Source organism: Bufo bufo, chromosome 6 (assembly GCF_905171765.1).
Source record: "Bufo bufo chromosome 6, aBufBuf1.1, whole genome shotgun sequence".
NCBI lineage: Eukaryota > Metazoa > Chordata > Amphibia > Anura > Bufonidae > Bufo > Bufo bufo.
The window spans coordinates 358,322,590-358,346,832 of NC_053394.1; the positions used below are offsets into that span (position 1 = coordinate 358,322,590).

Below are 24,243 nucleotides of genomic sequence, written 5' to 3' on the forward strand. Positions count from 1 at the left end.
GCAAGGGGTCTGAGGATCTCATCTCGATACCTAATGGCAGTCAGGCTACCTCTGGCAAGCACATGGAGGGCTGTGCGTCCCTCCAAAGAAATGCCACCCCACACCATTACTGACCCAATGCCAAACCGGTCATCCTGAAGGATGTTGCAGGCAGCAGAACGTTCTCCACGGCGTCGCCAGACTCTGTCACGTCTGTCACATGTGCTCAGTGTGAACCTGCTTTCATCTGTGAAGAGCACAGGGCGCCAGTGGCGAATTTGCCAATCTTGGTGTTCTCTGGCAAATGCCAAATGCCCTGCACGGTGTTGGGCTGTAAGCACAACCCCCACCTGTGGACGTCGGGCCCTCATATCACCCTCATGGAGTCTGTTTCTGACCGTTTGAGCAGACACATGCACATTTGCGGCCTGCTGGAGGTCATTTTGCAGTGCTCCTCCTGTTCCTCCTTGCACAAAGGCAAGGTAGCGGTCCTGCTGCTGGGTTGTTGCCCTCCTACGGCCTCCTCCACGTCTCCTGATGTACTGGCCTGTATCCTGGTAGCGCCTCCATGCTCTGGACACTACGCTGACAGACACAGCAAACCTTCTTGCCACAGCTCGCATTGATGTGCCATCCTGGATAAGCTGCACTACCTGAGCCACTTGTGTGGGTTGTAGACTCCGTCTCATGCTACCACTAGAGTGAAAGCACCGCCAGCATTCAAAGGTGACCAAAACATCAGCCAGGAAGCATAGGAACTGAGAAGAGGTCTGTGGTCACCACCTGCAGAACCACTCCTTTATTGGGGGTGTCTTGCTAATTGCCTATAATTTCCACCTGTTGTCTATCCCATTTGCACAACAGCATGTGAAATTGATTGTCACTCAGTGTTGCTTCCTAAGTGGACAGTTTGATTTCACATAAGTGTGATTGACTTGGAGTTACATTGTGTTGTTTAAGTGTTCCCTTTATTTTTTTGAGCAGTGTATTATGTGGTGCCAGCACCACCTAGGGGCGAGTGTGTGTAATGGCATTGCCAGCCGGATAATAGGAAATACCATGCAATGCAATTAAATACATATATATTCAGATGTTTAAAGTGTCCCATTTACACACATGTGGGACGCTGCAGATCCACATCATTAATGGTATGACTTCTCCTAATGGAATCAAGGCTCGGTATCAATAGTATAAAAATATGCTCGAGCTGCACCCAGCTTTAATTAAGTTGGATCTGTGTGAATCTTTCCTGGAAGATTAATGTGTATTTAGTCATATATGTAAATGAATCATTGGGGTTCCAGCAAGGAACATCAAGACAAACACGATCTTACATCAGAATGATTTACCGCTTGAATGGGGTTGCAAAAATGCAGACAGAGCACCGTGTGCTGTCTTTATCCTTATGTCCATTCCGCGACCCCACAAAAAAGATAGAACATGTCTTATTCTTGTCTTTTTTGCAGACAAGGATATGCATTGTTACCAGGGTTGCAACTTTTTTTTCTTGTGTCCGTTGCCTGTTTTGCAGTCCACAAATTGCAGATCCGCAAAACAAGAACACCAGTCATATGCATTACGCATTTTGTGGAACAGAGCGTTTGGCCCTTGTCTGTAATACGGACAAGAATAGGACACAATCTATATTTTTGCGGACATATGTATGTGGACAACGGACAGTGTGCTGTCCGCATCTTTTGCAGCCCCATTAAAGGGAACCTGTCATCAACTTTATGTTGCCCATACTAACAGCAGTATAAAGTAGAGACAGATGAGTTGATTTCAGCGTTCGGTCATTTATAAGTAAAAAGTAAGTGGTTGCCGAGAACCAATCAGGGGCGGACTGACCGGTCGGGCACTTCGGGCATGGTCCGAGGGCCCGGGCGGGATGGGGGCCCGCCGCAGAATAATATAATTTATTATCAGCAGCGCAGTGGAAGAGTCTCTCCCTCCTCCCTGTACTGCTGCTGCCGCGGCCAATAAGAAGAGGGACAGGGGGAGGGGCTGTGGCCAATGAAGATAACTGAGCTGTTAATACAAATGCAGGAGGCGGGTGCTGGAATCAAATAGCCAGCACCCGACCTCTATGACAGGGAGCTGCACCTAAGTGGTTAACTGCCACTGATCGCAGCTCCCTGTCATAGAGGTCGGGTGCTGGCTATTTGATTCCAGCACCCGCCTCCTGCATTTGTATTAACAGCTCAGTTATCTTCATTGGTGGCGCGCCCCCCCCCCCCCCAGTATAATAAACATTGAGTGCGCCCCCCCCCAGTATAATAAACATTGAGTGCGCCCCCCCCCAGTATAATTAACATTGGTGGCGCAGTGGGAAGTGCCAATGAGGGTTAAAATAAATAAATAAAAATTAACTCACCTCCTCCAATTGGTCGCGTAGCTGCCCGTCTCCTGTTCTTTCTTCAGGACCTGTGGTGACGTCACTGAGCTAATCACATGGTCCATTACCATGGTGATGGATCATGTGATGTATCATGTGATGAGCACAGTGATGTCACCACAGGTCCTGCGTCCTGAAGAAAGTACAGAAGACCGGCTGCTACGCGATCAATTGGAGGAGGTGAGTTAATTTTTTTTTTTTTTTTAACCCTCATTGGCACTGCCCACCAATGTTTATATATTTATTATACTAGGGGGGGGGGGGGGGGGCGCACTGCCCACCAATGTTTATATATTTATTATACTAGGGGGGGGGCGCACTGCCCACCAATGTTTATATGTTTATTATACTGGGGTGTTGGGGGGGGCGCACTGCGCCACCAATGTTTATATGTTTATTATACTAGGGAGGGGGGGCGCACTGCGCCACCAATGTTTATTATGTTGGGGGGGGACGCACTGCGCCACCAATGTTTATTATACTGGGGTGTTGGGGGGGGCGAACTGCTCCACCAATGTTTATATGTTTATTATACTAGGGAGGGGGGGCGCACTGCGCCACCAATGTGTATTATGTTGGGGGGGCGCACTGCGCCACCAATGTTTATATGTTTATTATACTAGGGAGGGGGGGCGCACTGCGCCACCAATGTTTATTATGTTGGGGGGGGACGCACTGCGCCACCAATGTTTATATGTTTATTATACTAGGGAGGGGGGGCGCACTGCGCCACCAATGTTTATTATATTGACCTTCTACTACGCATTCTGCATTAAAGAATGCTATTATTTTCCCTTATAACCATGTTGTTATAAGGGAAAGTAATACAGTGAATAGACTTTCATCCTAGCAACCATGCGTGAAAATCGCACGGTTCAACCGGAAGGATGGATCCGGCATTCAGGCAAATCTTCAGTTTTTTTTGCCAGAGATAAAACCGTAGCATGCTGCGGTTTTATCTTTTGCCTGATCAGTCAAAAAGACTGACCTGAAGACATCTTTTCCGGTATAGAGCCCCTGTGACGGAACTCTATGCCGGAAATGAAAAACGCTAGTGTGAAAGTACCCTAAAATATTAAGTTTAAATCCCCCCCTTTCCCAATTTTACATATAAAATATATAAACAATAAATAAACATATTACATAGCGCTGCGTCCGAAAAGTACAAACTATTAAATTATTAAAAAATATCTCCTATGCGGTGAGCATTCGCCATTTTTAGTCACCTTGTCACCCCAAAAAATAGGATAGGACTGTTCTATTATGGGCCGAACGTTTCATAAAATGCGAAATGCACGCGTCTTTTTTTGGTGTTTTTTTTTTGCACGGTATTGAGTATCGCAATACTTTTTTATGGTGACGAAAGCGAATCAAAACTTTGGTATCGAAACAACCCTACGCTAATCTGATCGGCGTAGCGTTGTCACGATACCAAAATTTTGATTCAGTTTTGATTTGGCGACTAAAAATGTAATTTGGCTCCTAAATTTTTCAGTTCAGGAGCCAATGGCTACTAGGTATTTTTTTTAGTCTGGAGCACTGTGCCCAGCACCCCGATTCCGAATGTTATGCTGGCCTGGTAATGGCAGCGGGGCCCGGTGCAGTCACTATATTCTATTACACCGGGCCCCGCTCACTGTAATACTAATATTCATATGTGAACAACTTGAAATCCTCTGCGATCCTCTCCCTCTGAGCTCTCTGTACTCACAAACTCAGTAGCAGGCTGGGCGGCAGCGCAACTCACTGACGTCACGCGCCTGCTCCTCCCACTTTATGAATGAAGCAGGCGGAGCAGGCGTGTGACGTCAGTGAGTTGCGCTGCCGCCCGGCCTGCCTGCTACTGAGTTTGTGAGTACAGAGAGCTCAGAGGGACAGGATCGCAGAGGATTTCAAGTTGTTCACATATGAATATTAGTATTACAGTGAGCGGGGCCCGGTGTAATAGAATACAGTGACTGCACCGGGCCCCGCTGCCATTACAACACCAGATGCCGGCCCCCAGACCCTGTATTGGGGGTCATTCACTCACAGGGACACTGTTATGGGGGGATCTGTGGATGACACATATATAGCATAAGGTGCTATATATGTGTCACCCACAGATACCCCCCACAACAGTGCCACCCACAGAGCCCCTACAACAGTGCCACCCACAGAGCCCCCACAACAGTGCCATCCACAGAGCCCCATAACACCTTTTGGTTCAAAATATTTTTTAATTTGGCTATTCCCCACCCCTCTTGTAATTGTTCCGCTACTTGTGGGCTGCGCGGGAATGAGTTCAGTCACTTCGGTGCGCAATCCCGTCCTGCAGCGCGTGATCCCGCAAGACCTGCCGCTGTAGGTCACGGGTCTCGTGGGATCACGCGCCGCAGGATGGGATTGCGCACTGAAGTGACTGACATTGAATCAATGCTTTCCTATGGGGAAAAATCTGACCCTGGAGGTCATCATGCAGAGTGTGAGGACGTCCAGCGTCAGATACCAGACCAAAGGTCTGTTTTACTCCAGGAGGCCCTCAGGTGGCTGCCAGTCACTAGAGGCGGACTTATTGCTGGGACGTAAACAATGCAGTTTCTCTAGAACATTGCAGCTCGATTTGCAAAAGGGACACTGTACCCAGACCACTTCAATGAGCTGAAGGGGTCTGGGTGCCTTTTGTGTCACTTTAACTTTGAAATCTTATTAAACATAGAAACATAGAAACATAGAATGTGTCGGCAGATAAGAACCATTTGGCCCATCTAGTCTGCCCAATATACTGAATACTATGGATAGCCCCCGGCCCTATCTTATATGAAGGATGGCCTTATGCCTATCCCATGCATGCTTAAACCCCTTCACTGTATTTGCAGCTACCACTTCTGCAGGAAGGCTATTCCATGCATCCACTACTCTCTCAGTAAAGTAATACTTCCTTATATTACTTTTAAACCTTTGCCCCTCTAATTTAAAACTGTGTCCTCTTGTGGTAGTTTTTCTTCTTTTAAATATGCTCTCTTCCTTTACCGAGTTGATTCCCTTTATGTATTTAAAAGTTTCTATCATATCCCCTCTGTCTCTTCTTTCTTCCAAGCTATACATATTAAGGTCCTTTAACCTTTGCTGGTAAGTTTTATCCTGCAATCCATGTACTAGTTTAGTAGCTCTTCTCTGAACTCTCTCTAGAGTATCTATATCCTTCTGGAGATATGGCCTCCAGTACTGCGCACAATACTCCAAGTGAGGTCTCACCAGTGTTCTGTACAGCGGCATAAGCACTTCACTCTTTCTACTGCTTATACCTCTCCCTATACATCCAAGCATTCTGCTGGCATTTCGTGCTGCTCTATTACATTGTCTTCCCACCTTTAAGTCTTCTGAAATAATTACTCCTAAATCCCTTTCCTCAGATACTGAGGTCAGGACTGTGTCAAATATTCTATATTCTGCCCTTGGGTTTTTACGCCCCAGGTGCATTATCTTGCACTTATCCACATTAAATTTCAGTTTCCAGAGTTCTGACCATTCTTCTAGTTTTCCTAAATCCTTTTCCATTTGGCGTTTCCCTCCAGGAACATCAACCCTGTTACATATCTTTGTGTCATCAGCAAAAAGACAAACCCTACACAATTAAAGATTGTGTAGGGTGTGGCTGGAGGCGGGGCATGGAGGCGGGACAAGGGTGGGGCTTGCAGCAGAACATGGGTGGGGCCTGTAAGGGGGCCCTTGATTTATTTTGCCCGGGGGCCCTGAGGGTTCTCAGTCCACCCCTGGAACCAATCATTGCAGACTGGGCCTGGAAAAGAGTCAAATCTACCTGAGAAGAGTCCTGGTTATTAATGAATTCCTACTCTCCTGCCACCTGCTGATGACTGACAGTCTTCTACCTAGTTTTCTCTCTAGGAGAGAACTGCCAATCATCAGCAGATGGGTGAGAGAGCAGGAGATTATGAATAACCAGGACTCCTGGTTTTTGACTCTTTTCAAGGTCCGGGCTGCAATGATTATGATGCTGGTTCTCAGCAACCACTTACTTTTAGCTCATGAGTGACACACCGCTGACATCAGCATTTCTGTCACTATTTTATGCTGCCCTCTGTGAGGTTAGCGCAAAGTTGATGACAGGTTCCCTTTAAGGTGAACGGGTCCGCATTCAACCTGCAAAAAAATGAGGATCAAATGCGGACCAGAAATACTTTTGCGTGCATGAGCCCTAACAAAGCTAGAACCAGCCCTGTACCACATATGGATCCAGAGATCTCCCCATTCACTGCTCCAATTGCTCTGCTAGATTTATTTTAAGCTGTCAGCTTAGGGAGTGTGTTTTTTCTCAGGGGGGTGTCCTGTCTGCTGCAGCTAGTGGCAGTTAATGGGTGGAACTGAGCATGTGTTTCCATATCAGTGAGCAGGACAGAGAAATTACAAAAAGAGCAAACAGCAGGTGGCGCTATACAGATTTTCATTGGAGGTGGACCCTGATGTACTCACCATGGCAGTCTAACATCTACTTTATATGTGAGAGGTCCTTGTGACCACCATTGTTCTTTTCATGAACATAATGTATCGGACTCAACTTATTGTGGCTTTTTGACCATACCTCCGGTTATTTGGTGGCGCATAAATATTAGCGCTTCCCCGGCCGGAAGTTTGTTCTATCTGTCAATTAAGCATAGGTATTGAGCTTATATCTTTGTGACCACTATCTGGTTGCTTTATGTATCAGCTCTAACTGCCCGTGGATTAACATCTACATGATTGATTTCGCACTGGGTGACTGTATGTACATACATTGACAATTGTTTACCAGGCTGAAGGATTGTATTGCCCCCTGTTTGTGAATTGTTGGACTATCTATAATTACCTTCGTGGCCATTAATTTGGTGATTAACAACCCCGCATATGTCTTTGTTACACTCAGTTATCAATTAAGTTTTGATAATGTGTATCGATTGTTGTGTGTGCTGATAATCTAATGCATCGGATATTTATGTGCTAATGATCAGGTATATTTTTCTCTTCTCTCAATGTGGATTAATTATCAGTTAACAATCATACGGTTTTTTTCTGGACCACTTTTTGATTATCACTTGGTTGAGGAAATGTTGCCCCATATTATTCCCCTGATGAACCAGTAATTGGGGAAATGCGTTGGAAGTATTTAGAGCAATGAGAGGGTGAGGCAGAGCAGGTACAGGCCCACAGGCCACCCACCATCAGGGTGTTCCCGTTGGTTGAGGTACTAGCTATGGACTTGTCAGGGACATTTCTCCCTAGTGTACAATAACCCCGCTCTCCCCTCTTTGAATTTTTGGATTTTGTGTTATATTTTGGTCCACTATGATTTATGTCGGTTATTTTTTAGAGGAATTTGAAGTGATTCAATATTTAATTTCGGCGATTAAAAGTTAAGTTTTATTCCTAGCTTTTTTGCAGGAATTTATGTATGATTATCTAACCAGTATTGGACTATTCTATGTTGACCTTACAAAAAAATCTCATGGCTCTCCTCCAGGGACATTTTTATTGGTAGGACGGGAGAATGGGAAGGAATAAAATATTTAAATTGGTTGGCCACTTTCTGGTTGCTGCTGACCAATATGTTTGTGAGATGACTATATGGCACCTACTAATATAGCCTTTGTTGAGATTCTGCACAATTTTCTATATTTTAGAAGGCATACTCCCTTGTTTACAAAGCCTTTTGTGCTGTCCACACAGAGCTCCTGTCCATAAGATGGCTGCCGATGGAGGGTCATGTGACTAGGTAAATCACCTCCATGTGATGTCACCTGCAGTCAAACACACTGTGTCGGCACTAAACTCCCAACAGAACAAGTACACTACAGGTGGCAGGTGCAGTTAACTGGAGGAGACATCACATGGAGTTGATTTGCCCGGTCACATGACCCTCCATCAGCGGCCATCTTATGCACAGGACCTCTGTGTGGACAGCACAAAAGACTTTGTAAACAAGGGGGCATACCTTATGAAATGTAGAAAATGGTGCAGAATTTTAACAAAGCCAATATTAGTAGGTGCCATAAAGTCATCTTACAAACACATTGGTCAACAGTAACCAGAAAGTGGCCAAACCCTTTAATCTTATGGGGTTTTTTTTAGGGGAATTTCCGGTTATCAATACTTTTGTGAAACTGTTCAATATGTAAATGACCCTACTTACATATTTCTGTTAATTTGAATATTTTTGTAACCTATGGATTCATGTAGTTATTCATGCTTTCCTTACTACAGGTGCTTTCTGATGGTCTTGTTGACAGTTAATCTGATCTCATGGATCATTGCAGTAGCTGAAGAGGCCAAACATCACACTAATGAACTACTAAAGCATCTACAGGGAAATGAGTCTGAAAACACCGCTGACATCATCAGTGAAAAAGAAGGTACACAGTTCTTTAGACCATGTTCACACAAGGTAGAATTGCAGTCGATTTTTAACGCAGATTTCCATTACAATGGTATTTACGTGACATGTATAAGCATGTGAATACATGGAAATCAGAGCACTTAGTGCATTTCATATCCACAATATACTCATTCTGTTGCAGAATGTATTTTACCCTTTTTAGTGGATCTGGAGGTTACCAGTTCTTGAGGAGAGCGCCTAAGTCTTATAGGCCATGCAGTGCTTTTATGGAAAAAATTTATACAAATGAATGAGCTCTCTTTCAAAAAGTAAAAGAAAAGAAAGCTGTGCCTGTGGTGCCACCAGTTGGAAGCTAGCTATCCTATGAGTCAATATTTGACCTTTTAAAACAGGCCTTAAGGTATAATTTAGGATCAGAGCCAAGCCAGTACCTCATCTGTAGAAAGCTGTTTTCAGGTGTTTGCTCCTCAACAATGCAGAGCAGGGTGAACTGACTTGTTGGAGATCTGGGGGTACTATTATTCATGGAAAGCACCTAGTAGGAGCTTTATAAGTCATGCAATGCTCCTCCACTAAAGAGATAAGCAAATTAGCTCTCCTTACAAAAGGAAAAATAAAGCATTGACATATAGGATAGCTACCTTCCAACTGGTGGCTTCAGATGCAGATGCACAGTTTCTTTACTTTGGGAAGAGAGCTAATTTTTAGAGGTTTGCAATGTATATGGAGGAAATCTGTGGAAAATTCGACCGTCGAAAAACTCCAGTACACGTGAACAGAGTCTAAATGTGACAGATACAAAAAAAAAGTAAGAGAACCCTCTGGCACTACTTGAATTTCTGCATTGATTACTTATAAAATGTGATTTAGTTGTTAACTAAGTCACAATTATAGACAAACACCATCCAACTAACTAAACTAATAACATACAATTTTACCATTCATGTCTTTTACTGAGTACATTGAGTAAACATCCACAGCGCAGAGAGAAAAAGTAAGAGACCCTCTGTGATAATGATTCCTGCAAGAGCTAATTTGTGTTTTAATTAAGGAGATTAGTTTGGAAGTTTTATGGCTGCTTTATCCATTAAACAAAGGCACACAAAGCCTGGTTACTGACAAACCTGTTCTTCTCAAGAAAGATTGGTTAGTGTGAATTTGGACCATGCCTTGAAGCAACAAATGTTCAGAATATATGTTATAGACAGGGGCGTAGCTATAAGGGAAGCAGCTGCTTTGGGGCCTGAACTCAGAAGGGGCCCACCCAGGAGGAGGACTAAAAGATTTTATTCACACGGCCCCCTCAACAGTATTATAAAATGACATTATATACAGAGACACTGTAGGAAACGCCTGAAGTATGGCTTGACAGGCAGCCTGTAAAAATTCCATGGAGTGCAACAGTAGTGTATTGCAGTCTATGGCACAAGCAATGAGAGGTTAGCATATTTAAAAACTTTTTTTTTTATAAAAAAAGAAAATTACAAAAATATTGAAAATATACGGTAATTACCCCATTCCCAATGTTACGTATAAAAAGTAAGTAAACAGTGAAAAATTAACACAATAGTTATTGCTACATCCAAAAATGTAAACTTAACAACTAAAAATATTTTTCTTGCACAGTGACTGCCATAGCAAAAAGAAATCAAAAATGCGCGATATGTTCACCTTCTCCTCTCAAAAATTTTATAAAAACGTCATATCTACCCTAAATATTAAAAAGCGTCAGAGTAATGAGATGCTATTTCCTTTTCAAAGGTTTTTATTTTTTTTTAAAAGTAGTAAAGCATAAGAAAACTGCAGAGATTTGGCATTGCCGACAGAATAAGGTTGTAACGTCATTTTTAGCACATAGTGAACGCTGTTATAACAAAACCCAAAAAACTATTGTGGGTTTTTTCAATTTCACATCACAAAAAAAGTCTTTCTGTTTTCCAATACAAGGTATCTATGGTTAATTAAAGGGTGCCATTTTAATGTACAACTTGTCTCACGAAAAATACGTTCTTATATGGCTGTGTGAGCTGAATAATTAAAATGTTGTAAAACTTGGAAAGCAGGGATTAAAAAAAAAAAACACAGAAAGAAAAACTGGCCCGGTTCTTAAGGCGTTAAGAAAGAGGTGGGAAAGAACCCAAAGGTAACAGCAAAAGACTTACAGAAGTCTGTGGAACACATTTATATGTCCACTATTAAAAAACCACAAGAGTGGTGTTCTTGGAAGGACACCACAAAGGAAGCCACTGAGGTTTGCCAGAGACCACCAAGATGTTCCACAATGCTTCTGGGGAAATGTTTTATGTTTAGAGGAAAAAGAACACTGCATCTCAACTGTGAAGCATGATGGAGGAAACATCATGGTTTGGGACTGCTTTGCTACCTCAGGGCATGGATATCATGTGATCATCGAGGGAACAGTAAATTCTACTTCATTTTACAGGAGAATGTCAGGGCAGTAATCTATGACCTAAAGAGACATTGCGTTATGCAATAAGACAACGAGCCAAAGCACACAAGTAAATCAGCTAAAGGATGTTCGAAAAGGTAGATTTGTATTTTAGAATGACCAAGTCATAGTCCTGATCTTAACCTGAGATTCTGTGGCATGACCTAAAGAGGGATGTGCAAGCAAAGCATTTCAGAAATGTTGTGCAACTGAAAAACAATTGCCAGGAGGAATAGTCTAGCATTCCACCTCAACATTGTGTATCTCTGATTCTTATGCTGCTGAAGAGGGATCTACAGGTTATTAAATTCAAGGGTCCATTTACTTTTTTCTCCCTGCTTGGTGGATGTTTATCCTATGTGCTCAATAAAAGACATGAATCTTATGACTGTTTTTGTATTAATTTAATTACATGTATAAATACAAGAAACAGAACTGGATCGCACATCCTCAATACTATGCTTTTATCCAACTGCTTCTCAGTGTAATTTATCATATACCTACCCCTATATACCCATTAGTATACAATTTGATCAAAAAGCATAGGCACACTCACCGCGACAAGGTTGCCTTTTTGAATGGGATCCTATTCTAGATTTGGTGCAGCACTGCACGGCGACCGCCGACGCCGCAGCCCCACCCCAGCAGGCAGCGGGACCCAGCAGTCAAACAGCGCCCCCCGTGTATGACAAAGCCACCATGGCACTGGGCCCCACCGACCCACCAGGACGGCACCAAAGCAACAATGGACACCGTGCAGTACTGCACCATGTGAACAGGTGTAGAACCAACCCCATCACATACTCTCACCATGTGAACAGGTGTGGAACTCACCCTATCACATACTCTCAGGAACTCCAACTGAGAGGTAGGAATATATAACCTTATGCAGACTCCCGTTAATTAAAAGCACCTGGGCCGAATGGGGAGGAGTGCTGATACCAGAAGGGAAAAGAGCATAGACTTTACAATACATGTATAAATACAAGAAACAGAACTGGATCGCACATCCTCCATACTATGCTTTTATCCAACTGCTTCTCAGCATAATAGAAATGGCTTCTCAGCGTAATTTATGGTATACCTACCCCTATGCTGCATGCTAGACATAAGGCATTAGTATACAATTTGATCAAAAAGCATAGGCCCACTCACCGCGACAAGGTTGCCTCTTGGAAATTGTATACTAATGCCTCATGTCTAGCATGCAGCATAAGGGTAGGTATACGTTGAGAAGCGATTTCTATTATGCTGAGAAGCAGTTAGATAAAAGCATAGTATTGAGGATGTGCGATCCAGTTCTGTTTCTTGTATTTATACATGTATTAATTTAATTACATTGTGTTTGTGAATAGATAATTGTGACTTAGATAACAATTATGGTATAGTAAGGACCAGCACTCGCTTCAGTAATAATTTCAAATAGATTTAATGGTCACATACAAATGTCATTTGTATGTGACCATTAAATCTATTTGAAATTATTACTGAAGCGAGTGCTGGTCCTTACTATACCATTATTTGTGGATCTTCCTCCCGGGACGCGCGCACCGCACCGCTGAAAGCAGAAGTGCCGCTTGTATCTTCTCTTAGATAACAATTAGTCCGCATTTTATTAGTAATCAATACAGATATCCAAGTAAATTCACAATTTCACTTATATTTTTTGGAATTGTAATTGGGTCCGACGAGACCATAAATAATCCCTTATTGCACCAAACGTCTAATTTGCATAGTAGAAAAATGTATCATAACGCAAAAATAAAGCCGCAGATAAACAAAAGAAAAACAGCCCTTTAATAGGGTGGACTACTGCTATGTGTCTAGTTGGATAAGGAGGTCTCTTGTGACTGACTCTCTTTAAAGTGCAAAAATAAAGCTTTATTGCTAACTGGTTAAAGGCAACCTGTCACCATGTGTTATGCCAGCATCATTTTATAGAGCAGGAGGAGCTGAGCAGAATGATATATAGTTTTGTGAGTAAAGATTCAGTATTTCATTCATTTAAAATTCCTGCTTGTTCTGGGCTGTGACATTAACAAGGCTGCACAGACATTATCAGTGATTGGCTGCACAGTGTTAGGGAGAAGGCTGTCAATCACTGATAGGCCTGCCTCCTTGATTTTGAAGCCCAGAATAAGCAGGAATACACTAAATCTTTTCCCACAAAACTATATATCAATCTACTCAGCTCCTCCTGCTCTATAACATGGTGTCTACAGCTCAGACACTATTTTCAAAGTAGTGTAGGTATATAGTGGCTCACCCTTCTGATTACCAGGGTAGGTGCTCTAACTAAGATGTGGTTCACCCTAACCACACAAGGAATTGACAATAAGGAATAAGGAATAAATTATAGTGAGCACTCAATATCTGTTGCTATACATCAGGTCTAATATGTTACAACTCATTTATTAAATCATAAAATTATGCATACAATAAAATAGAAATGGACAGTATATAAAATATAAGGTATCGCGGTCTATTATATATGTATAATATCACAGTATTATTATATAATAATATCAGTTATATATCACTAAAAGCAATTAAAAATTAACATGTATCCTTATGGACGCTGAAACTATGTTCCTAACGTTACAAAGTCTCAATTGTATATCGCGTTAATGAGGAGGATAGTTCAATGTCTTGTGCGGTATCTCCGTGAGTGTATATTCAGTAGTACTCACTTATTTGAAGTCCGGCTTGTATATAAGTGCCCGTGGTGGCGGGCACTTATATACAGGTCAGTGCACTCACCCGGTTTCCTTATGATAATATGGGATATCTCCCGATGCTCAGTGTCCGCGGTGTCGTTACGGTACTTTAAGAAACCTGCTCCCAAATAGCTGCTGTGCGTCCCACGTGTAGCTGGCGTCCTGCGCTTTTGCCGGCACTTCACGTAATCAGGGCGCCGGGGAAGTCTTTGCCTGTTAGTTGATTCAAGGCTCCTATGGTGAGTCGGGGATAATCTCGATCACCGTCTGTGCGGTTATGCCCGTAACTGCGCGTGCTGATCAGCTCCGGTATGTTAAGGTGTCTTGTCCACTATAAGGGTCCCATCCGCTATACGCGTTTCAAGGTCTCTGACCTCTTCCTCAGTAGCTGTCCTTCAGCGTCCATAAGGATACATGTTAATTTTTAATTGCTTTTAGTGATATATAGCTGATATTATTATATAATAATACTGTGATATTATACATTTATAATAGACCGCGATACCTTATATTTTATATACTGTCCATTTCTATTTTATTGTATGCATAATTTTATGATTTAATAAATGAGTTGTAACATATTAGACCTGATGTATAGCAACAGATATTGAGTGCTCACTATAATTTATTCACTATTTTCAAAGTGACAGACAATAAATGTACATTTTTCTTCCTTATGCAATAGTAGTAGACTATATGCCTCTGTCAGACAATCTAACACATTTGTTTGCCTTTACAGAAGAATATGAGAACTTGAACACATGTGCCTGCAGATCTTTGTGCAAAATCATCACCACTACGATTAGCTATTTGTATCCCTTCAACATTGAGTATAATCTGTTCGCTGCAGCTATGCTTTACATCATGTGGAAGAACGTAGGACGTCAAATTGATGAAAGTGCATCCCACTACCATGGAATAGGACCAGGAATCTGTAAACATATACCCCTCCTGGGACTTGTATCTGGATTGGTCATTTTGATAATTGGTCTAGCGATGTTCATCCTGTATGAAATGAGTAGGGATACAAATCATGCTGAATGGTTCTCACTGACTACCTTCTACATTTTTCACGTGGTCAGCCTCATTCTTATGTGCCTGGCCAATATAGTGGGCCTTATTATCTTCCAAATAGATAAAAGAAGCATGGACAATGAGAAGAACCCAAGTCGTACTCTGGATATGGCTCTACTACTTCTGGCAACATTAGGCCAATACTCTATCTCCTATTATTCTATTATAGCCATGGTGTCTACACAACCCTTCAGCGTTTTGAGTGGACTAACCCTTAGTTATTCGTTCTTGATGATCTTTCAGCACTCTATTCAAAACTTTTTTATCATTGAAGGGCTCCATCGTCTTCCACCCAATGTATTATTCAGGCCCTCTAGGCATACAGAACCACATGAAACCATAAAGCAGATAGATATGGAAAAACGACAATCTCTTACTGGTGCCCCCACAAATTCAAACCAGAAAATGACAAGAAGAGAAACCTTGACAGCTCAAATCAAAACTCACCTCAAGAAAAGAAAAACCATGAAAGACATTTACTTGTTTCTTTTCCTCACTAACATAATAGTAAGTTATAGGTTATATTATGGATGGAGTTTTTGTTAGCCCCACCAATTTTTTGACTGGGGACAGTGCAAATTTGCGGGGACTGTCTCTAAAAATCAGGTGCAGCAAATTCTGGACAGTTGGTAACTATGGACTGGACCAATGTCAATTATTGGATGTCATACATCTAGATTTTTTCCGCAAAGCATTTCATACTGTATCCCAGAAAACATGGTACATAAAATGAGGATGCTTGGACTGGGCGAAAATATATAATGTTTTTGGGTAAATAACTGGCTAATGATAGAAAACAGAGGAGGTTTATTAACGGTGCATACTCAGATTGGGTCACCCTTACCAGTGTGGTAGCACATGGGTCAGTGTTGGTGGGGTCACCATTACTAGTGGGGTACCACAGAGGTGGGTATTTGAGGGTTTACCATTATTAGTGAGGTACCACAAGGGATCAAGGGGTGTGGTTTAGTGGGCAAGAGAAGTGGCCTAAGATGTGATATTTTGCACCAAATTGGCACCACAATTCTGTCATAAAATACTCTCATTACCCAACCAGTAAGTTCTATAGTCATGCATCAAATTTATCATTCAGCCTGAGCCCCTGTGACAAATCTGCTGCAGGTCTAGACAGCCATCTATAGGATTAGCAAATCTTCCCCAGTGTGTACAATTTTTGGCAAGAATGCACAAGAGAGACATAGAAGAACTTGAATGGGTTAAAAGGCGGGCAACTGAAGGAATAAATTGTATGGGTAGACTACAGGATCTAAAAAGATTATTAAAATTAGTTATTTAGTAAAAGGGAAAAAAAGATGTCTGAGAGGTAATTATTATTATTATTTGTTTGAAAGCACCATTAATTCCATGGCGCTGTACATCCAGATGGGGTTATACAAATCTAAAAATATAATAAACAAGAAAGTATCAACAGACTTGTTCAGAGGGGTAGAGGACCCTGCCCGCAAGAGCTTACAATCTATAAGGAAAGGGGAGAACATAGTAGGTAATGGCATAGGCTGCTCATGTAGCTGTGTGGCGGCAGCATGCTCATTGCAGATGATAGGCTTTCCTGAAAAGGTGGGTTTACAGGTTACTCTTGAAGGTTTGGATGTTGGGGGAGAGTCTGATGTGTTGGGGTAGTGATTTCCAGAGTAGGGGAGAGGCACGTGAGAAATCTTGTAGTCGAGGAGAACTGAGGAGGAGGTCCTGTGAGGAGCTGAGATTACGTGTGGGGATGTATCGTGAAAGCAGGTCAGAAATATGAGGGGACAGGTTGTGCACAGCTTTATATGTAGTTGTAAGTATTTTAAACTGAATTCACTGGGAGTTGAGAATAGATTGGAGGGGAGCAAGAGTGCTGGATAGGAGGCCACACAGGAGAATGTTGTAGTAGTCCAGGCTGGAGATGACGAGAGCATAGTATTTTAGTTGACTCAGAGGTGAGGAAGGCGCGAATACAAGAGATGTTTTTACATTGAAAACGGCAGGTGGAGGTGAGGGTTTGGATGTGTGGCTTAAAGCACAGGGCAGAATCAAATGTTATCCCCAGGCAGGGGACCTGCGAGACTGGAGAAAGTGTTCTGCTATTAACTGTAATGGATAGGTTAGGTAGGGGGTCTGAGTTAAGCTTTAGAAAGCGGGAGGAGAAGAATATAGCTGACACACATGCTGGGATTCTAGTTAGCAGCAAAGTAACATCGGTGCCAGAGAGGTAGATTTGAGTGTCGACAGCATAGAGGTGGTATTGGAAGACATGCGACTCTATGAGCTGACCCGGGGCGAATGTATAAATGGAGAAAAGTAGGTGACCCAGGACAGAGCCTTGAGGGACACCAACAGAGAGGGGGCGTGATGAGGAGGTAGTGTATGAAGGTTCTCTTGGTGAGGTACGAGGAGATCCAGGAGAGGGCTAGGTCTTTGATGCCAAGGGAAGAGAGGTCAACAGTGTCAAAGGCAGCAGAAAGGTCAAGAAGGAGGAGCACAGAGTAGTGACGTTTAGCTTTGGCAGATCGTTGGTGACCTTGGTTAGGGCAGTTTCAGTGCAGTGATTGGGTCTGAATCCGGATTGCATCGAATCAAAAAGTGAGTGGGATGAAAGGTGAGAGGACAATTCGAGATGGATATGTTGTTCAGGAGTTTGGATGCAAATGGGAGCAGTGAAGTGGGACGATAGCTGGATAAAGAGGATGGGCCCAAGGAAGGCTTCTTGAGTATGGATGTGACGGTTGCATGTTTAAAAGAAGAAGAGAAGATGCCAGTGGTTAACAATAGGTTAAAGAAGTGGGTTGAGACAGGGATAACTATAGTGTTGAAATTAGGGATGAGGTGGGATGGGAATGAGTTAAGGGCACAGGTGGAAAGCTTTTCTTCTGTGACAATGGTAAACTGGGTTATATGGGAAGAGCATTGGGTGGCTGTGTAGGGGTGTAGTCGGGGTGTTTAAAGATTTCACAGATTGATTTTGTCTCTAAAATATATGGCAAAGTTTTCAGCTGACTTGAGGGTTATTGGAGGGGCATGGGGGAAGGAGTAGAGAGTTAAAGATATTAAACAGTTGTTAGGGTTTACGGGAGAAAGATGATATCAGAAAAGTGAAGTTGTCCTGTTTAGAAAAGGTGAGTGCAGACTTGAATTTGAGAACAGCTGGTCTAATAATTATGTGTAAATATATTAAGGTCAATACAGAGATCTCTCCCATGATCTGTTATACTCAGGACAGTAACAACAGGACATCCTCTAGGTCTAAAGTAAAGAAGATTTCTACACTTATGGCACCTATTGGAAATTTATGGCATAGGTTTGGTTTCCTACAAAAATATTTCCAATCTAGTTGCAGCCTTTATTTCAACCATTCTTTTTTAATGATCATATCTTATTTTACATCTGATAGTTTAATGCAGTTACTGTCCTTGTGCTGTGCCTTTACTGAGTCTTGTTTCTTGTCTTCTCACAGTTCTGGATTATGCCAGCCTTTGGAGCTCGGATCCGATTTGACAACGGTTTAGAGGTTAATTTTTATGGTTTCTCACTCTGGGCCATAATTACCAACGTTTGTCTTCCTTTTGGGATCTTCTACCGTACGCATGCAGCTGCTTGCTTGTTGGAACTGTACAGCATGGCCTAGAGGTGCATTTCGTCTCCTCTCCGCACCAATGATGCTTCTGTGGTGTCATCATAACCACCTACAGGCAGATATTTAACATAGTAACATAGTTTATAAGTACGAAAAAAGACATCTGTCCATCCAGTTCTGCCTGTTATCCTGCAAGTTGATCCAGAGGAAGGCGAAAAAACCCTGTGAGGTAGAATCCAATTTTCCCAACTTAAGGGGAAAAAAATTCCTTCCCGACTCCAATCAGGCAATCAGAATATCTCCCTGGATCAACGACCCATCTCTAGTAGCTATAGCTCAAACTCAACTCAAATTTCTTAACTCATTGCGTTAACTTGAAACAAAAGTCATTGCTTACATTGCTTAACGCATTTAGTTGCATTTAGTTTAGATAACATGTCTCATAAAGCATGTGTGCTAACCCGTATAAAACAACTGCCATTTATGAACTACAGCTTACAGACACAACATAATGGGATTTTTCTGAACTTTCTGCTTCATAATGGACTGTTACATGAATTTGTTGAATGTCATATTTCGCCAGCGCAGTAAACGTGGGCAGAATTTTTTTTAAAATGTTTTTAGGTGGTCATTAAGCATTTTTAGCCATATAATATTCTTGAGCATACATGTTTTTAATAATACTTGTCATTGCAAAATGTCGCTTCCTCTATAGAGCAGCAGAAAAAAAAATACAAAAAACATTGAAAAGTTCCACTTTTGTTTTGAAGCAGGGCAAAAAAAACTAAACAATGGATGTCTATAGGGGAAAAATACCAAAGCATGGGGGAAAAATCACCATACACCCAAAAAAAAGTGTAAAAAAAAAAAACACCACTAACCTGCATGTGCTGCATTTAATTCCCATAGACTTCCATGTAACATCTGGAGCTGCTGTTTTTACCTAAAAAACTGTAAAAAAATGTATTAATAAAAAACACAAGATAAAAATCTAAAACTTGGTTGTTATTATTGATATACCACTGACAGGCAGTAAATTGATTTATGTGGAAAAATAAAAAAAAGGTAAAATATGAGTGGGGATAGCCTATATACATTGTAGAGAAAACCCCATGTGTTTCTCAACAAAGATTGTGTAGTAAAGAAAGAAGACCAAAAAAATGGATGGCATAGGGTGGACAGAGGAGCATACACAGATTTCATGGGCCCCTATAGCAAAACTCTGCCCCACCCAGTTTCCCAGTATTTTTTTATTTTATTAAGGGCTCGCTCACATGAACGTATTTTGCGTTCCGTATACAGCCCATTTTCTGCGTTCCGCATACGGTTCGTATATGGAACCATTCATTTCAGTGGGTCCGCAGAAGATGCGGACAGCATTCTGTGTACTGTCCGCATCTGTTGCTCTGTTCCGTGGCCCCGCAACAATTATGTGTCCTTTCCTATTCTTGTCCGTTTTGCGGACAAGAATGGGGATTTCTATAATGGGCAGGGCTCCAGATGGCGACCAAAATGGTCGCAAATGCGACCTAGAATTGCTAAATGGCGACAAGACTGCCGCTTTCACAAACTGACATGGCATGCTCTGCTCTCAACGCGTGCCATGTTCTCAACAACACAGGGGAGAAGGAGGCAGTCCCTCCCCCCTGTACTGCTGCTGCTGCTGCCACCAGTGGGCTGATAGCAGGGAGGAGGAGGGGAGGGGCTGTGGCCACTGCGCCACCAATGAATATTGTTTATGCTTAATACAAACGCAGGCTGTGGGTGGCCAAGGATTGCGGGCCCTACTTCCATCAGGATTTCCGCTACCATCTACATTAGTGGCTGCAACCCCCCCCTTTCCTTCTCCTCCTCCACTTCCACCTCTGAATTCTCATCTTGCAGCACCAGTCAGCCATCAGTCAGTAGCTGGAAGCAGTGTAGCACTGCAATGGGGAAGTGGCAACAGGCGGTGCTTAAACTAACATGTTTAGGTGACAAACAGCACACCGCCGCAGAGCTGTGGCAGGGTACAAGGGACCAGACTGAGCTGTCCGTAACTTGGTGGCGGCTTTGGAGCTCAGCAAGCTCACTCACACACCATGCCTAGCCCACATGTTCAACTTAGTGGTTGAGCGGTTTCTCAAAACCTACCCCAATTTGCCTGAGCTACTGGTGAAGGTGCGCCGCGTGTGTGCCCATTTTTGAAAGTCATCTACAGCTGCCACCGGTTTGGCAACACTGCAGCAGCGCTTGCAATTACCAGCTCACCGACTGTTGTGCGACGTGAGCACGCGCTGGAACTCCACGTTTCACATGTTGGCCAGGCTTTGTGAGCAGCAGAGGGCAGTAGTGGAATACCAGCTGTAACATGGTCGTTGCCTTTCCAGTCAGCTTCCACTCTTCACAAGCGACGAGTGGGCATGGATGTCTGACCTCTGTGAGTTTATAAGAAACTTTGAGGAATCAACACAGATGGTGAGCGGCGATGCTGCTATTATCAGCAAATTCATCCCACTTCTGTGTCTACTGAAACGCTCACTGCTCACAATGAAGGCAGACGCTTTGCATGAGGACGAGGTGGAAGTGGGGGAAAACAGTACACAGGGTGATAGCCAGACCACCCTCCGTTCGTCTTCTCAGCGCAAATTGGATAATGATGAGGAGGAGGAGCAGGAGACGGTTGCCTCTGCTACAGAGGGTAGTACCCGTAGCAGGTTTATTCCATCTGTTCCCCGTGGATGGGCTGAAGAGGAGGAAGAGGATGAGGAGATTGAGAGTCATCCTCCTGATGAGGACAGCAAAGTCTTGTTGGGACTCTGGCACACATGTCTGAATTTATGTTATGCGCTGCCTTTCCCGTGACCCTCGCGTTATACGCATTTTGGCCAACACCGATTACTGGTTGTTCACCCTTCTCAACCCCCGCTACAAAGAGAACTTCTCATCTCTCATTCCTGTGGTGGAGAGGACGAGCAAAATGGTGCAATACTAGAAGTTCCTTGTGGAAAAATTGCTCCAAAAATTTCCAGCTGGCGGCAGAGTCCGTAGTTCCTTCGACAACCGAGGAGGGGAGATGAGGGGAAAACACAGCAGTTCCAACAGAGGCAGGGCAACACTCTCCAAGGCCTGGGACAGTTTCATGACACCCCGCCAGCACCCTCACCCTGATGAGCAGCCTAGTGTCACAAGGAGGGAAAAGTTTGGGAAGATGGTGAAGGATTACGTAGCAGACCGTGTCAGCATCCTCAGTAATCCCTCTGTGCCTTACAACTATTGGGTGTCCAAGCTGGACACGTGGCACGAACTGGCGCTCTATGCCTTGGAGGTGCTGGCCTGCCCTGCCGCCATCGTTTTGTCAGAGCGGGTATTTAGTGGTGCTGGGGGCATAATAACTGATAAACGCATCCGCCTGTCAACTGAAAATGCTGACAGGTTGACTCTTATCAAAATGAACAAGGCCTGGATTGCCCCTGACTTCTCTACTCCACCAGAGGAAAGCGGCTGAACATAAAGGCACTTTAAATGTGGCTTTTATGGTCTATTGAATACACTGTATTCCCATGCACCCCTTCCACCACAAAAAAGGGTATATGGTTCAATCTACCTTTTCTCATCCTCCTCCTCCATTATATCAACATGCTTATTAGCTGCCCTCGCTCCTAATGTTTTAGAGGGTCAGCTCAGCAGCAGACCCTCACCACCAATGTTTTAGAGCAGACATGCTCAACCTGCGGCCCTCCAGCTCTTGTACAACTACAACTCCCACAATGCTCTGCTGTAGGCTGATAGCTGTAGGCTGTTAGGGCATGCTGGGAGTTGTAGTTTTGCAACAGCTGGAGAGCCACAAGTTGAGCATGCCTGTTTTAGAGGGTCACCAGCAGGCCCTCGCCCATATTGTTTTAGATGGTTAGATCAGCAGCAGGCCCTCGCCCAAATGTTTTAGATGGTCAGATCAGCAGCAGGCACTTGCCCCTAATGTTTTAGAGCAGGGGTGGCCAACCCGTGGCTCTTGAGCCACATGCGGCTCTTTGCTTCGTCAAGTGCGGCTCTAGCTGTGGAGCTGGGAAGCAGTCAGGCCGGCTCACTCTCCACCCCATGCTCAGATCTCTTTACCTGATCGGGCACTGTTGCTACTTTGCGGCTCCAGCTCACTCTACACTATGTCCTGATGTACGGAGTGTGAGAACGTAGTACGTGGAGACACGCACTATGTCCAGACGTTGTGCTCATCAGGTCACAGTGGAGAACGTGTAAGACCTGCAGAGTAGCAGGTGCCCGAGCAGGAGCCCAGTGCCTGATCAGGAGAGGGAAGAGATTTTTTTTAAATTATAGAACTGAGCATAGGGTTCTGATCTAAGCATGGGAGGTTCTGATCTGAGCATGGGGTGGGGATCCTGATCTGAGCATGGGAGGTCAGATCCAAGCATGGGGGGGAGATCTGAGCATGGGGGGGGAGTCTTGTTTGAGCATGGGTTGGTCAGGTCTGAGCATAGGGGGTCAGATCTGAGAAGGAGGAGATCTTAGCATGGGGGATAGATCTGAGCTTGGGGGAGGGGGGGCTCTGAGCATGGGGGGGGGGGGGATCTGAGCACTGAGGGTCTCACACTGGGAGTCTGATTTGTGTTGTCTGATCCGAGCATTGGGGGTCTTATTTTGGGGGTCTGATTTGAAGGTCTGATGAGGTTTGGGGATCTTATTTTAGGTCAGATGAGGACTGGGGATCTGATTTAGGAGTCTTATCTGAGGTCTGATGAAAAATAAATTTCTTTTTTTTCTCTGCTAATGATAAATAAGAAAAAAATATTTTATCAGATGAAAAAAAAAAATTTCTCTTATTTTTCTTTGCTAAAACCTAGGTGCATCTTGTAGGGCGAAAAATACGGTGACTTGTGTGTAAATGTATAGCTTGTGGCTCCTGGTAGTCATATGTTTTTTTTTTGGGCTCTTTGTGTCTGTAAGGTTGGCCACCCCTGTTTTAGAGGGTCAGCTCAGTAGCAGACCCTCACCCCTAATATTTTAGATGGTCATCTCGGCAGCAGACGCTTACCCCTAATGTTTTAAATGGTCAGATCAGCAGTAGGCCCTCGCCCCTAATGATTTAGAGCAGGGGTCTCCAAACCCCGGCCCGCGGGCCACATCCGGCCCGCTTGTGCGTTCGATCCGGCCCGCCCGCAGCTGGCAGGTTGCAGGAACCAAATCCGCACAACCGCCCATGCTGTCACGCTTGTGTTGTGTGTTCGATTCCGCGCCCGCCCGCAGCTGACAGGTTGCAGGAACGAAAGCCGCACAACCGCCCATGCTGTCACGCTGTGCTTTTTGATTGGCTGCTGGGACCGCCGATGTCCCGGCAACCAGTGACGTCACAGGTGCGGCACCTCCCCTCTTCCCGCCCGCTGTTTGAAATAACAAATCCACGTGTGTAGCAGCGGGCGGGAGTCGGGACTCAGGAGTCCAAGAAGAAAAAAAAAAGAAGAGGAGCAGAAGCCGGCTACAGCGGAGGCAAGTGTTGCACAACGCTGATGGGGACACAATGGGGAACGCTGACATTGCTGTGCTGCGCTGATGGGGACACAAGCTGCTGAGGACACATACTGATGGGGATATTGCTGTGCTGCTGGGGACACTGCTGATGGGGACTTTGCTGTGCTGATGGGGACATTGCTGTTCTGATGGGGACACCGTTGATGAGGACACGGGTGTCCC

The 24,243-nt window shown here is 43.8% G+C and overlaps 1 protein-coding gene across 2 annotated transcripts in view; it reads left to right on the forward strand.

Annotated features, from left to right (window-relative positions):
• Positions 1-18,787, forward strand: part of LOC121005959 (proton channel OTOP2-like) — a 69,753-nt gene extending 50,966 nt beyond the window's left edge. The window contains exons 4-6 of one of the 2 annotated variants that reach the window (XM_040438817.1): positions 8,612-8,760; positions 14,650-15,496; positions 18,439-18,787. In XM_040438817.1, the coding sequence (XP_040294751.1) occupies positions 8,612-8,760; positions 14,650-15,496; positions 18,439-18,490 (1,048 nt within the window). In that variant the 3' untranslated portion in view covers positions 18,491-18,787. The remainder of the gene's footprint in view (positions 1-8,611; positions 8,761-14,649; positions 15,497-18,438) is intronic. The other variant, XM_040438816.1, reaches the window with a different exon arrangement.
• Positions 18,788-24,243: the final 5,456 nt, after the last annotated feature.